At 46.5% G+C, this 13,672-nt stretch overlaps 1 protein-coding gene across 3 annotated transcripts; it reads left to right on the top strand.

Annotated features, from left to right (window-relative positions):
- ZSCAN25 (zinc finger and SCAN domain containing 25) lies at positions 1 to 12,448 on the top strand. 3 transcript variants are annotated; one of them, XM_028088516.1, is made up of 7 exons: positions 1 to 56; positions 1,533 to 1,642; positions 2,732 to 3,147; positions 4,327 to 4,528; positions 5,126 to 5,217; positions 6,703 to 6,829; positions 10,718 to 12,448. In XM_028088516.1, the coding sequence occupies exons 3-7, from the start codon at positions 2,761 to 2,763 to the stop codon at positions 11,548 to 11,550; spliced, it is 1,641 nt and encodes a 546-aa protein (XP_027944317.1). In that variant the 5' UTR covers positions 1 to 56; positions 1,533 to 1,642; positions 2,732 to 2,760; the 3' UTR covers positions 11,551 to 12,448. The 3 variants fall into 3 exon arrangements, with proteins under 3 accessions (XP_027944317.1, XP_027944318.1, XP_027944319.1); XM_028088517.1 differs by having other exon boundaries at positions 2,698 to 3,147; XM_028088518.2 differs by lacking the exons at positions 1 to 56; positions 1,533 to 1,642 and having other exon boundaries at positions 3,070 to 3,151.
- The last annotated feature ends 1,224 nt before the right edge of the window (positions 12,449 to 13,672 follow it).

The following is a 13,672-nucleotide window of genomic DNA, read 5'->3' as shown; positions in this document are numbered from 1 at the left end:
CCCACTTCCGATCCGCTGAGGGCTCGGGCCAGGCGGGAGCTGCTGAGGGACTGCGGGTGAGAGGCGGGTTGGGGTGGCTAGGTCGAGGCGGAGGCGGCGGCGGGCCGGGCTTCGGGGCCGCTGCGGGCCGCTGCGGTGGCGGGGCTGGCGGCGGGGCTGCGGCAGCGGGCGGCGCGTCTCCCCGGAGCTGCCTCCCGCGGCACGGAGGCCATGGCGGGGCGGGACGCGGGGGCTCAGGTGGGAGCGGGGTTGGGCCGGCCCGGCCAGGGTTACTTCAGCGCCGGGGGCGTCCACGAACTCGAGACCTGGAACCAGCGCGGATCTCTCACAAAATTGAAAGTAGCCATTTTAGAGCAAGACGTGGGACACTCACGGAGAGAACGGCTTCTCTTTAAGCCTTCTCTTCGTCAAGTGCCAGGGATGAGAGATGAGTGAGGACCTTTCGCGCCTTCGGGGAATCTGGTAGTCGGAGACACATTGGTAAACATCGGCGCCGTAGTGCCCTCAGTGCAACAGGGGAGTGAATAAATGCAGTAGCTGGGAAGTCATGAAAGAGAAATCTCAGTTGGTGCAGCAGAGAAAATGAATCGACTGAAAACGTAAAATAGGTTTAGGAAGGTTATATAAGTACACAAACGCCCAGTAGAATATTAAGTAGGAGCTTCGGAAGTACCTCCTGCCAGTTTATGCTCTGTGGCATTAAGCGTGATCTTTCCCTCCTCTAAAAACTGAGCCCCTTCCCCACTTTGGACTCCTAGGTCCGTCTCCCCAGCCTACCCTGCACCCCCAACCTGAACCCGGCATGAAATTAAATAGTACTCATCCTCCAGTCTAGCGTAAGCCCCTTCTTTCATGAGTACTTGCACCGACATTAACCTTTCTCTCATTTTGGCTCCCCCTGTGGCTGTATCTGTGCCATATCCTTTAGGCTGCGGACCTTGGCCACTAATCTCTTCCATCTCCAGTTTCTTCGTTTGAAAAGTAGGGGGAGTAATACTCCTTATACAGAATGGTTATTTTTTTTTAAGATTTTATTTATTTATTTGAGAGAGAGAGAGCACAGGAGGGGGGGAGGGTCAGAGGGAGAAGCAGACTCCCCGCCGAGCAGGGGGCCCGATGCGGGACTCGATCCCAGGACCCTGGGATCGTGACCTGAGCTGAAGGCAGACGCTTAACGACTGAGCCACCCAGGTGCCCCCAGAATGGTTATTAAGTATCAAATGAGAGTGTGTGCTCAAAGGCTTTCTAACTGGTAGAGCCTACACAAGTTAAAAATCTGTAAAAAAAATTTTTTTTTTATTTGAGAGCAAGAGCAGGGGGTGGAGGGGCAGAGGGAGAAGGAGAGAATCCTGAAGCGGACTCCATACTGAGTGTGGAACACAAAGACGGGCTGGATCCCAGGACACTGAGATCGTGACCTGAGGGAAATGAAGAGTCTGCCCTTAACCGACTGAGCCATCCAGGCACCCCACAGGTTAAAAATCTTTTGATCAGTTATAATGACATATGTGTCACTCTTTTGTTTTCTTTAGGCTGAGCACACGGGCACATCCAAGCCACTGGCAAGTCTATTGGTTTTACCTCCAAAATATGTCTTGACTCTGCTTTGCCACCATCCCGAGCCTCTCCTGCTTGGACCACTGTAAGTGCTGCTTCCCTTCTTATCCCCTCTAACCTGTAGTCCCTTGACACAACACAGGCAAAATGACCTTTGTAAAATAGGTGGCTTCCCGCCGAAGTAAGGTTAAGCTGTAATTTTTAGTGTGTCCCAGTTCCTGGATAATCTGGTTCTGCCTGCTTCTGCCACCTCTTCTCGTGCAGCTCTGTCCCTCACTTAACTCTGCAGAAGCCATACTGCACTTTGGCTTGTTCTCAGATACACAGAGTAATTTCTGGCCTCAATCCTTGTGCCTGGAAAAATCTGAATGACTGGCTCATTCTCATCCTTTGGGTTTCAGCCTACGTGTCATCTTTTCAGAAAATGGTTTTTCAAGCTGTTCATCCATTAATAGAGCTACCTACATATTTACTTTCTAGAACTTATCTCCATTTATAATATTAATTTATTTGCTTATATATTTTTTCTCTGCTGCACTAGTATATAAGTATCAAAGGGTAAGTGCCTTGTTTGTTTTGTTCTGTATTATATTTCCTTGTTTTTTTTAAAGGATTTTATTTCTTTATTTGAGAGAGAGCAAGAGAGAGAGAGAGAGAGCACAGAGGGAGAGGGAGAAGCAGACTCCCCACTGAGCAGAGAGCCAGATGTGGGGCTTGATCCCAGGACCCCAAGATCATGACCCAAGCCAAAAGCAGATGCTCAACCGACTGAGCCACCCAGGCATCCAATCTGTGTTATATTTCTAGCTTCTGCAGGTCTGGCATATGTGTTTATTGAAGGTATATTATACCTTTGGAAGAGTAGGCTGGCATGACTGATCTAATTATAACCGATTTTATATTCTCTGGTATTAGTGTTACCTCCCTAATGAGATCCTGCAGTGTTTGTGGGTATAAAGTAAATCCTATACATTTTTTTGCACATACTAGCTGGTTAACATATACTTACTGAATTGAATTGACGTGATTTTCAGGATATACGTTCAGTCTTCTGAAAGTAATTGTCATGTTCTCTAGCAGAATATCCATTGATGTAGACACAGAACTGGGATGGACTGACTTTTCCTTTGTCTCATTTAGGCTGCCATTTTTGTTTGTCTGGTCTTCCCAACAGACCTTCAGTCTTCTGAGAGGGGTGTGAAGATGCTTAAGGAGCGTCCAAGGATGGCAGAAGACCCTCAGCAGCAGATGGGTGTTCCTGTGGTGAAGCTAGAGAAAGAGTTGCCGTGGGGCAGGGGAAGGGAGGACCCTAGTCCGGAGACTTTTCGTCTGAGGTTTCGGCAGTTCCGCTACCAGGAGGCAGCTGGTCCTCAGGAAGCCCTCAGGGAACTCCAGGAACTCTGTCGCCAGTGGCTGAGGCCTGAGCTGCACACCAAGGAGCAGATCATGGAGTTGCTGGTGCTGGAGCAGTTCCTAACCATCCTGCCACGGGAGTTCTATGCCTGGATTCGGGAGCATGGCCTGGAGAGTGGCAAGGCTCTTGTGGCCATGGTGGAGGACTTCACAGAGAGAACATTGGAGGCCAAGGCGGTGGGTGAGAAGGGGGTATCTGGGTCTTATTTCATTGGTGTGGGAAGGGGAGATGTAAAGAATTGAAAAGTTTGAGGAAGCAGGGGGAGTAGATGAGGTAGACAGTCTCCTTCATCTGCTCCCAGACTCCCTGAGGTACTGTTTGGAGGGCAGTGGAGTTTTCAGGAAGAAAAATCATTCTCAGGGAAGGTGCAGGGCCTGTAGAAGGGCTGTTAGCTTCCTTTTTGGTCATCAGGACAGAGGCCTGGCCATATTTCCCTTGTGAGCCTCAGGCCTAAAGAAGGCAGTTGTGACCAGTTTTAAGGTCCCTCATAGACTCATTCCTCTTTGGGCAGAGATGCATGGGCTCAGGGCTTCTTGAGGGCCATGCAGAGAATTCCACTTGGGTGAATGTTCTTACTAAGAAGCATGGTCTGCACAGTGCTCAAGTGGCTCACGTTAGCGATTCTGTGGTGGTGGTCTGGTAATACCAGGTAGTTGCATCTCAGATGCTTCCTTGGGACTTTGGCAACATGTCTGTGACTCTTTGGTACAGTCACCTGATTGTTGGCTGGGAAGGAAGAGAGCAGGACTTAACATAACTGTTTTGCTTGCAAGTAACCATCTTTCTTCACTTCATCCTTCCTTTTCCTCCTGTAGTTACCCCTGACTTCCTCCATAACCCTAAGAATTTTTTTTTACTCCCAACCCAGGAGCTTTAAAGTAGACCAAAAAGGGCCTGTTTTTGTGACTGTGTCTCAATGTGAGTTGTCCTGATTTTCCTTGCTATTTTTAGAGCAAGTTTTTCTCACTAGCTAATACGCTACGGAATCAAGGTTTGTATTTTTTACTTTTAGCATTTATAATTGGGGGATTTTTTTTCCTAGTAGGGAGTGTTTTGGGCTAAAGTTCTCAACCAAACAGTATTTAGCCTCTTTGTGATATTATTCATGGTGGAATTCGGTCAGGCTGAAGGGACCCTTACAAAATGACATGGACACATAACAGTTGCATAGAGCCTGATAAAAAGAGGTTAGCCTCTTTGTCACCTTCCCACTGACATCCTGGGGAAGAACCTAGCCAGCTTTTTCTTCCCCTCCCTTGCAGCTGGAATAGTTCTTTTCTTGGTTCTCTTTTTAGGTTTTAATTCAAATCCCTCACCCAGGCCTCATTCTAATAGGTGTTGGGGATTGTCCTTAGGTTCCATGCCACGTGCAGGGAGAACAACAGGAGACAGCACTTGGCAGAGGCCCTTGGGAACCAGGTGTCCACCTGGGGCCAGTGGAGATCAAGCCCGAGTGGGGGATGCCTCATGGGGAAGGAGTTCAAGGCCTAGACCAAGGCACTGAGGAGCAACTCAGTCAGGATCCTGGAGCTGGGACCCAAGCCTTCCAGGAGCAGGGTAAGATGCAAACAGTAAAGAAGTAAGGACACAGAAAACTGCTTTGTGACTCCGTCCTTTACAAGTCCAGCAGTTGATAAATTAAATGACCTGTGGGTTGTAATTATGAGTTTTCCTGGTTACTTCCTTGACTTCAGTAGGAAACAGATGAAATGAAATTGTTTTCTATATCTTGACTCTGATTTCTGCAGGGGATGCCTGGGATTATGCTCTCTTTCCGTTTCTTTTCTTTTCTTTTCCCTCACATCCCTTTCTAGAAACCTCCTGGAAATATGCAGGTGACATGTAGGAGATATTTTGTAAGTGGGCAGACAAACCATATCCCTAAAAGTAATATGTGACTTCATTGTGTTACTGAATCTCAAAGGGGGTTATTTCCAGAGTGTGACCAGGGAGCATGGCTGGTCTTCAAGGGGCAGGACATATTGGGTTGGGATTGTCTTCTTGGTTGAGAACAGGGTAGGCTGTACCCAAACCCCATCTTTATGGAGTCTCCTTAAGGTTCTTAGGGTTCTATTTGTCAGGCAATGGACACCTTTGAACAAGCTAACTGCAAGACAGCGCTAATCTTGCTCATGCTTTTCTCCCTTTGCTTAGCTCTGCCGGGTCTTCAGGCTGGTCCTGGCCTCCCTCCAGTGAACACCAGGGACCACGAGATGGCAGCTGGGTTCCTTACCGCTGGATCCCAGGTGAGCTGTACCTCTGTCCTTCTGGGGACCATGACATTGTTTTGAATGAGGTTCACTTTTCCTAAGGTTTCTCTGCACAACGAAGTGCCATCCACAGGTTGAATTATTCCACCTTTCTTGTTCTGATGGATATGACAGCTTTGTTTTCTCCACTTTATCATCCTCAGTTAACTTGAGTTGAGCCTTATGGGTCAACCCTAAGGGTCCAGGCATAAGGCTCAATACACTCGTTTTTATTGCTCTGTCTTTTTTTTTTTTTTTTTTTTTGTTTGACTCAGGATTACTCTTTTAATTGTGAGGAAGAAGACCTTATCGATAGAAACCCCCTAGGCTTGATCTAGGCTGTGGCATTTGGTCAGTAACCCTTTGCAGATAGCCTTTATGGATACTTCTGCTGCTACTCTTCCTCTGAACCCTCCGTTCGGGATTCCCTGGAGCACTGAGCAGAGTGGTCCCACTGGCCCCTATCCTGGCTACACCAGGAGTTTTGGCCTTGTTTGCACTTCTTTGCCTGCCACAGATGGGGGTGAAGAGCACAGATGGGGCACTCTTGCCATGTCCACTGGGTGCTGTTACCAGGGAGGTGGGGGATTTCCAGCAAGGCACTTTCTGAAGGGGACAGTGGTTTTATTTATTTATTTATTTATTTATTTATTTATTTATTTATTTATTTATTTTTTAAGATTTTTTTATTTATTTATTTGACAGAGACAGCGAGAGAGAGAACACAAGCAGGGGGAGTGGGAGAGGGAGAAGCAGGCCTCCCGCCGAGCAGGGAGCCCAATGCGGGGTTCGATCCCAGGACCCTGGGATCATGACCTGAGCTGAAGGCAGACGCTTAATGACTGAGCCACCCAGGCGCCCCGGGGAAGTGGTTTTAAAGTGAAGAGTTCTTGTAGAAGGAAAGCTGTCATTTGGCAGGAAAAAAAAATGAATCAGGGCTGGTCTAACTAAAATTTTGGGCAAGGTTTATGCCTGTGTCATTTCCTATTCCTGTTTTCCTAGGATGGAGATAAAGGATGACAACATGTTTTAATTTTGCCAGACCCTCCCCTTCTCCTATAATAGTTCTTCATGGTGTTGAATGATACTGAATTTATTTTAACACAACATTGTTCTTAAGACAAGGCCTGCCCAAATATTTACTTACCTCTGAGGGAAAAATCAGTTTTAGTTGAGTGGATCTGCTCTGAGGCTTGAATGGAGGCACTTGAAAAATGGGAATTGGGTTCTGTGGTTGTGAGGGTATCAGCTCGGTGGCTGCAGCAAAGTCTCGGAAATACAGGGGCTCAGATGAATCCATTACTTCCCTGTCATTAAACTGTCAAGAGGTAGGCCCTTCTGCCCCCAAGACCACTAACGACTCAGTTCCTTCCATTTTCTTGCTCCATTCTTCCATAAAATGTTGTCCCCTGTTGTCCTGCTTTTAGACTCTTCCTACCTTAGGATTATTTTTCTATCTATAGTAATCTCCTATTGTTTCAGGGGTTGGGGCCATTTAAAGATATGGCCCTGGCCTTCCCCGAGGAGGAGTGGAGGCATGTGACCCCAGCTCAGATAGACTGCTTTGGGGAATACGTGGAACCCCGGGACTGTGGGGTCTCAGCTCCAGGTAAGACTGTTTCCATCCCAAAGGTAAGAAACTGAGGAATTTTGCAATTTTGGAATTTTGAAAACAGGAATAGGAAATGACACAGGCATAAACCTTGCCCAAAGTTTTAGCTAGACCAGGTCAGAGTTCTTGCCCTTGCCCCAGATTTCAGAACCTGGTACTACTGACAAAAGAAGATGAGTAAATGGGTCCAAGGAAAGAGCGTGGATCCAGGTTTAAGGAGCTGGCCATGTGCTTTCCTGTCAGGAGAGGAGCAGACAAGGGGCAAGAAAACACCAGGCTGTGAAGAGACAGGTCGGTCATTAGGATTCCTGGAGCACCTACTCTGTTTGTGACTGAAGAGTACCCAGGCTCGAGAGCAAAAGAGCGGCAAAAGATGATCCTCTGATCTTGTTCATTCAGTAGGGATTTATTGAGTGCCCTCTGGGTGCTGGCCCCACCTTGGCAGTTTTGTGTTGGGGCAGGACTAATGGCAGGGAAGCCTTCAGAGCATGAGGTGTGTGTACAGAGGATGGCAGGAGGATGGACAGAAGGATGTTAAAAACCGGAGAGGTCCATGTGCTCCCATGTCACAGAGCGAGCAGAGCCTGGGCTGGGCCTATCTCAGGTGGTGGCCAGGTTTTACCTGGGGTTGGAGCTGGAAGGGTGAGACCATGATGCAAATGAAAAGAGCCCACAGGAGGAGGAGCAGCAAGAGAGGAGGGAAGAGCGAGCCCAGGGAAGTACAAGGAGAGGCCCTGGTAGGAAAGCCGGGGAGGAGGGGGCTAGGGACTGCCAGAGTGGAGAGGAATCTCTGCGGGCTGGAGGGAGGGAGGAAAAGAAACGTGGTTGGGAATGGCTCTCTCCTTTGTTCCTTCTGCTTCTTTCCCTTTCATAACTTTCTATGTACTGACTGCTCATCTACTGACCCCACCCCATCTGGCCCATTTTCATCTTGAAACATGTTGAGGGATGAGTGAGAGTATCACTATACTGCCTTTAGCACATGAGAATCCATCCTGGTTCCATCACTTACTGATTGTGACCTTGGACACCACAGGTGACCTTTTTAGGGCTCTGGTTTCTCAGTTGCAAAATGGGAAATCTCATGGCGTTGTGAGGATTAATGTTTGGCGAATATAGTAGTGTTATATATTAGCTCTACAAATATTATTTCTTTGTGAGTCAGTCAACATTCATTTATTTATCATTCCAAAATATTTATTTGGCACTTACTATGTGACCAACATTCTGCCGGTGACTATGAAGTCTTAAAGGTCCTTGCCTCTACGATCTTAGCAGCTCGGATGAAGAGCCCAAGTGTATGTGATAATGGTCATTATGGAGTAGTGTAAGGGGCACTTAGAGGAGGGAATTAGGAGAACTGGGTCCAGGACAGGGTTGTCATGCCATGGCAGTGATGTGAGTGGCCAAAGGCTGCCAACATATGTTACAAAGAGATGTAAGACTTCTGTAATGGCAGAGGACGTGGAAACCCTCGGACATAACTGTGCAGCGCAGGAGCTCCTGCAGTGTGCCCCAGGTGGTGGTATTAGCATTCCTGCACCTTGGTTCCCCTCAGGGACAAAATTCTGCCACCAACGCTGCTGTGTGCTGGAAGATTCTGCCCTCCTACTGCTAGAGGGTTTTTACATGCCCTTGGCCATTCTGACTGTGCTAGGGAGTCTGGCTGTATGTTTGTCCTTTTCTCATTGTTTCAAAAAACCTAAGCACTTCCCTAAGTGTTTATGCTGTCTTGGTGGGCTGAGGTCCGTTTCCCACGCATACTTTCTACTGGCTGTCTCAACCTTCAGATCATCCTGGGATTTAGTCCCATGAATGTGTGGCTCCTGCATTGACAGCTGTGTAGGATTGGGCCTGAGAAACCAGAATTCCATGACATGTAATACCTAGCACATACTCATATCTCCTCAGGGTCTAGGTAAAGCTCGTGCTTTACATTTAGTTTCAGTTTTACTATTCATAACACCTCAAAACTGGAAACTACCCAAATGAACGTCAACCAAGTTAACAAATAGGTTCCAATACATCCTTACAGTGTAATACCGTACACTAACAAAAAAGAACATAGTGTAATTATAGTATATTCCACAATGGGGGTGAATCTTAAAAGCATAATAATGAGCAGAAGCAGCCATAAACAATTTCTGAATCCAATGCATAAAGTTCAAGACCAGGCAAAAGCACTTTATGGCGATAGAAGTCCGGGTAGCATGTTTGCCTAGGGGGGCAGGATATAGTCACTGGAGGGCATGGGGGAGGGCTTTCTGGATGCTGGTCATGTTTCTTGAGCTGGATGCTGTTTACATGGTTGTGTTCATTATGAAAATTCTTTGAACTCTATACTTAATGTTTTGTGCAGTTTTACTTTCCTGGGAAATTTACAAAAGAATCCATCAGAGGTGAGAGTCCTTCATCTTTGTTTAGGTCAGGAGGCATGTCATGTTTTTCTTTTTGCATTTTAGCAATGTCACCTGAAAGGACCCTTTCCATCCTTAAGTGCTGCTTGTTGTCTCTCTCTCGTTTTTTAAAAATTTTATTTTTAAGTAATCTATATACCCAACCTGGGGCGCGAACTTACAATCTGAGATTAAGAGTCGCATGCTCCACGGACTGAGCCAGCCAGGCACCCCTTGTTTCTCTTTTTTTTTGTCTTGGCTATTTTGCTCCCTAGAGCCTTCCCTTTTTTTCCCGCCTTCCTCCTGTTCTGTAAATAATTGTTGTGTTAATTTAGAGAGAATGAAAGAGGGATCAGAGGAAGGACGTCTAGACAGGTTGGGGCATTTCAGTAGCATTCACGGGCATTTCAGTCTGGTAGAAGTCAGTGACAGAGTGGGTTTGTTCATTCATCCAGCAGCCAGTAAGCCTATGCCAGGCTTCCAGGAGACCCAGATTGATAAAACCTGGTTAGGCGGAGGGAGCAGCATGAGCAGGGACCACTTGCTGAGCAAGTGTAGGGAGGATATGGAGAACTCCCAAGTAGTTCACCATCCCTGGAATAGGTTTGTAATCTCTAGGGAAGGCAGAACACCTTGATGAATGTAAAATAGCATTTTCAACAAGATTGTGTGTAAATAAGTGCAGGATAAGCAAAGTGCTAATTCAGTATATAGTCACTGAAGAGAGCAAGCAGGGCTGGTTTCTTCAAGGAAATCATTGAGTTAGATTTAGAAGGAAATGAAAGTCCGAGTTAGTAGAACATTAAGTGAATGGTTGTTAAAATTTGGCAGACTGTTCTGTTAAAAGGTACAGAGATTGTCTTAGCTTGGGGTTGCTACAATAGAATATTATAGACTGTGTGGATTAAACAACAGACATTTATTTCTCAGAGTTCTGGAAGTTCAAGATGAAGGTTCCTGTAGATTCATTGTCTGGAGAACACCCTCTTCCTCTTCTTGCACCTGGCTGCCACCTCCCTGTGTCTTCACATGGCAGACAATGGAGGGATCCATCTGTGTCTCTGCCTCTTCCACGAGGGCAATAATCCTATCATGAGGAATCATGCTCACATGACCTGTGTGTGCAAAGTGCTCTGATTTCTCTTCCTTTTCTTATAAGGACACTAATCCCATTTGGGGGGCTCCACCCTTATGACTGTACCTAATTACTTCTCAAACACCCCATCTCCTGATAGCATCACATTAGGGCATAGGGCTTCAACCTATGAATTTGGGGGGTTGGGGACACAAACATTCAGTCAGTAACAGAGATGGAGAGAAGTAGAGCAAAGTCTGGTTTTAGAGTCAGTGAAAGGAAACTGTTTTGAGGTTGTCAGTCAAAGGGAAAAAGAAGGAATTGTTAGGGGGATACGTTAGGAGCCAAATTCTAACGTATAAATTTACTTTCATAGTTGCTGTAGAATCAGCCTGTATCTCCTTTGTCCTGTAGGCATTGGGAGCAAGGAAAAGGAGTCTAAAACCCAGCAGGCAGACCTCCAGGGGGCGCTTGCTCGGGTGACGTCAGAGAGGTTTGGGGAAGCCACGCTTCAGAGCCCTGAGCTGGGAAGAAGCTGTGAGCAGGAGCCCAGCAGTTCTGTGGGAAACATGCCAGGGCCGCCGCCTCAGCAGCATGGCGTCATACCCCTGCCGGATGACCTCAAGACCCACAGCTCCTTCTGGAAGCCTTTTCAGTGCCCCGAGTGTGGAAAAGGCTTCAGTCGGAGCTCAAATCTTGTCAGACACCAGAGAACTCATGAAGAAGAGAAATCCTATGGGTGTGTCGAGTGTGGGAAGGGGTTCACCTTGAGAGAGTACCTCATGAAGCACCAGAGAACACACCTGGGAAAGAGACCCTATGTGTGCAGTGAATGCTGGAAAACCTTCAGCCAGAGGCACCACCTCGAGGTCCACCAGAGGAGTCACACGGGGGAGAAGCCCTACAAGTGTGGTGACTGCTGGAAAAGCTTCAGCCGGAGGCAGCATCTGCAGGTGCATCGGAGAACTCACACGGGGGAAAAGCCCTACACCTGTGAGTGTGGCAAGAGCTTCAGCAGGAACGCAAACCTGGCTGTGCACCGGCGAGCCCACACAGGCGAGAAGCCGTACGGGTGCCAGGTGTGTGGGAAGCGGTTCAGTAAAGGGGAGCGGCTGGTCAGACACCAGAGGATCCATACTGGGGAAAAGCCCTACCACTGTCCTGCCTGCGGGAGGAGCTTTAACCAGAGGTCCATCCTCAATCGGCACCAGAAAACTCAGCATCGCCAGGAGACCCTGGTGCAGTAAGGGTGCCATGCTGAAATGCACCTTTTTTGTGAATGGAAGGTCCTGGAAGGTGCAGGACCTTTCAGGACCACAAATGGAGGCAGACCTCATTGGAGGATGCATTCGTCTTTACTCACTGAAGGGCTTTGAAGTGGGGGCTGAAGAGTGATGGGGTGCAGAAAGGCACTTTGACCCATTTTCTTCCCATTTGTTGAAAACAGAACCAGGGGAAGACCTGATTTATTTTGAGTTTCCAGAGAGCACAGCTCCTCATGTCTTTTATCCAAGTGATGTGAACAGTTTCTCACCGTCTTTTGGGGAAAGGATATCCTGAATTTCAGAGCCTCCTTTGGTGGAATGTTCATATCCACCTCTTAAGTCTGGTAGTTAAAGCAAAATTTTCTCCCACGTTGGAAACTTAAACCTCATTGTTACGAGGGCTGTATCTACCTGCAAGATCATTAGTTCAGACTTTGCCTTCCTTCTTTTCCATTTAACAAATATTTATTGAACAGCTACTCTGTGCTTGGTGCTGGGAACACAGTGGTGAACAAGACACATGAGCCCTGAACCTCCCGGAGCTTGTGATTTAGCAATGGAAAAACACAGAACCATTAATAAATCCAGGCGTTCCAAGTTATGTTTGTGCTAAGTGCTGTGTGAGAGGATAGTCTTCTGGTGCTCACTTGTTCTGCCCTGCTGCTCAGGTGCCTGGATCTTTCCCTCCCCAGTTGGGATCTCTCAGGCAGCTTTGTTGATTTTACTTTATTTGTAACCCCCTTTGTCTCTGTACAATTGTACCCTCATCTGTAAAGTTTCCCCATTATTCCTTGTACTGTAACAACTGTTCACCCATCCATTAGTAAATTAATATTTTGTTATTGATCACTGAATAAACATGAAAGTATTTTAAAAAACATTCAGTTCTATATAAAGATCTAATTAAATGAATCCAAAAGATGAACTGGTATTAATACCCTATATTTGATGGTATTTTACAGTATATAAGGTGCCTTTTTTTCTATTCTTTATTCATTCCACACATATTTGTTGAGGCCCAACAGGAACTCGGCTAGGTGTTTGCCATACATCAGTTAATAAAATAGGGGGAAAAGATCCTTGACCTTGTAGAGCTTACATTTTAGTGAATATATTTGATCTTCAGAATCATCTAAGGTAGAACCTGTGGATACTCCCATAAACACTGGATCTGGGATCTGTGCCTTTGTTCTTGGTCCTGTCAGTGTCTTGCCTTGAAATGCATTCGTCACCTACCCCTTGTTACTAAATAGTCTCTGTTGATACATCTCCTTGTCATCTGAGAGGATCTTGGTCGCCAACTATGGATGATGAGGTGGTAGTGATCTGTTTTGCATGAGTGCCAGTTCAGGAAAAATAAAGATGTCTGTAGGCATTTAAAAATACATAATAATGAGAAGGTATAGTATTTGTAACTGTTTATGCTTTCTTATTTTGCCATCACTAAAAAGTTTCCTTTCTGTTTAAAATTCCGGAATATTCTGCTTAAAATTCTGTGTAATGAACGTGGACCACACAGCAGCATTGTAGTGCTGTGCCTTCAAATGCTGGCTGCCGAGTGAGAGAGTCTGAGTACTATAATTACAAGATGTGATTTGCCTTCTGGTGCCTTTTGTTTTTATTTTTATTGATTTATTTTTTAAAAGTTTATTTGAGAGAGAGAGAGAGCGTGTGCACGGAGCACGAGCAAGGGGGAAGGTCAGAGGGAGAGGGAGAAGCAGACTGCCTGCTGAGCAGGGGGAGCCCGATGGTGGCTGATCCCAGAACCCCGGGATCATGACCTGAGCCGAAGGTAGATGCCTGACTGAGCCATCCAGGTGTCCTTTGTGGTGCCTTTTAGTATTAGATTCTTTTCCTGAGTATTTTTCTCCCCATTTTTTCATTGTAAATTAAGATAAATGATGACTTCAACACAGAGTTGCATTACTCAGTCTACTTTGAAACACATTATTTTATCACATGTTTCTTAGATAGCCATGGTAGATAGCCATGATGTTTCATTTTAATTTAGCAGATGACTTCCTGGCCTCTCAGCCGTCCCCATGAGCCTGCAGTAGTCAGGGCATGAGTGTATTAGAGATGTCATGCACTGTCTGAGACACTA

This window comes from Eumetopias jubatus, unplaced genomic scaffold (genome assembly GCF_037043125.1).
Source record: "Eumetopias jubatus isolate StellerSeaLion01/CBP00866 unplaced genomic scaffold, mEumJub1_p1.0 scaffold_12, whole genome shotgun sequence".
In the NCBI taxonomy this organism is placed as follows: domain Eukaryota; kingdom Metazoa; phylum Chordata; class Mammalia; order Carnivora; family Otariidae; genus Eumetopias; species Eumetopias jubatus.
Note: the sequence above shows the minus strand (reverse complement) of the source record. Positions and strands in the feature narration are given on the sequence as shown.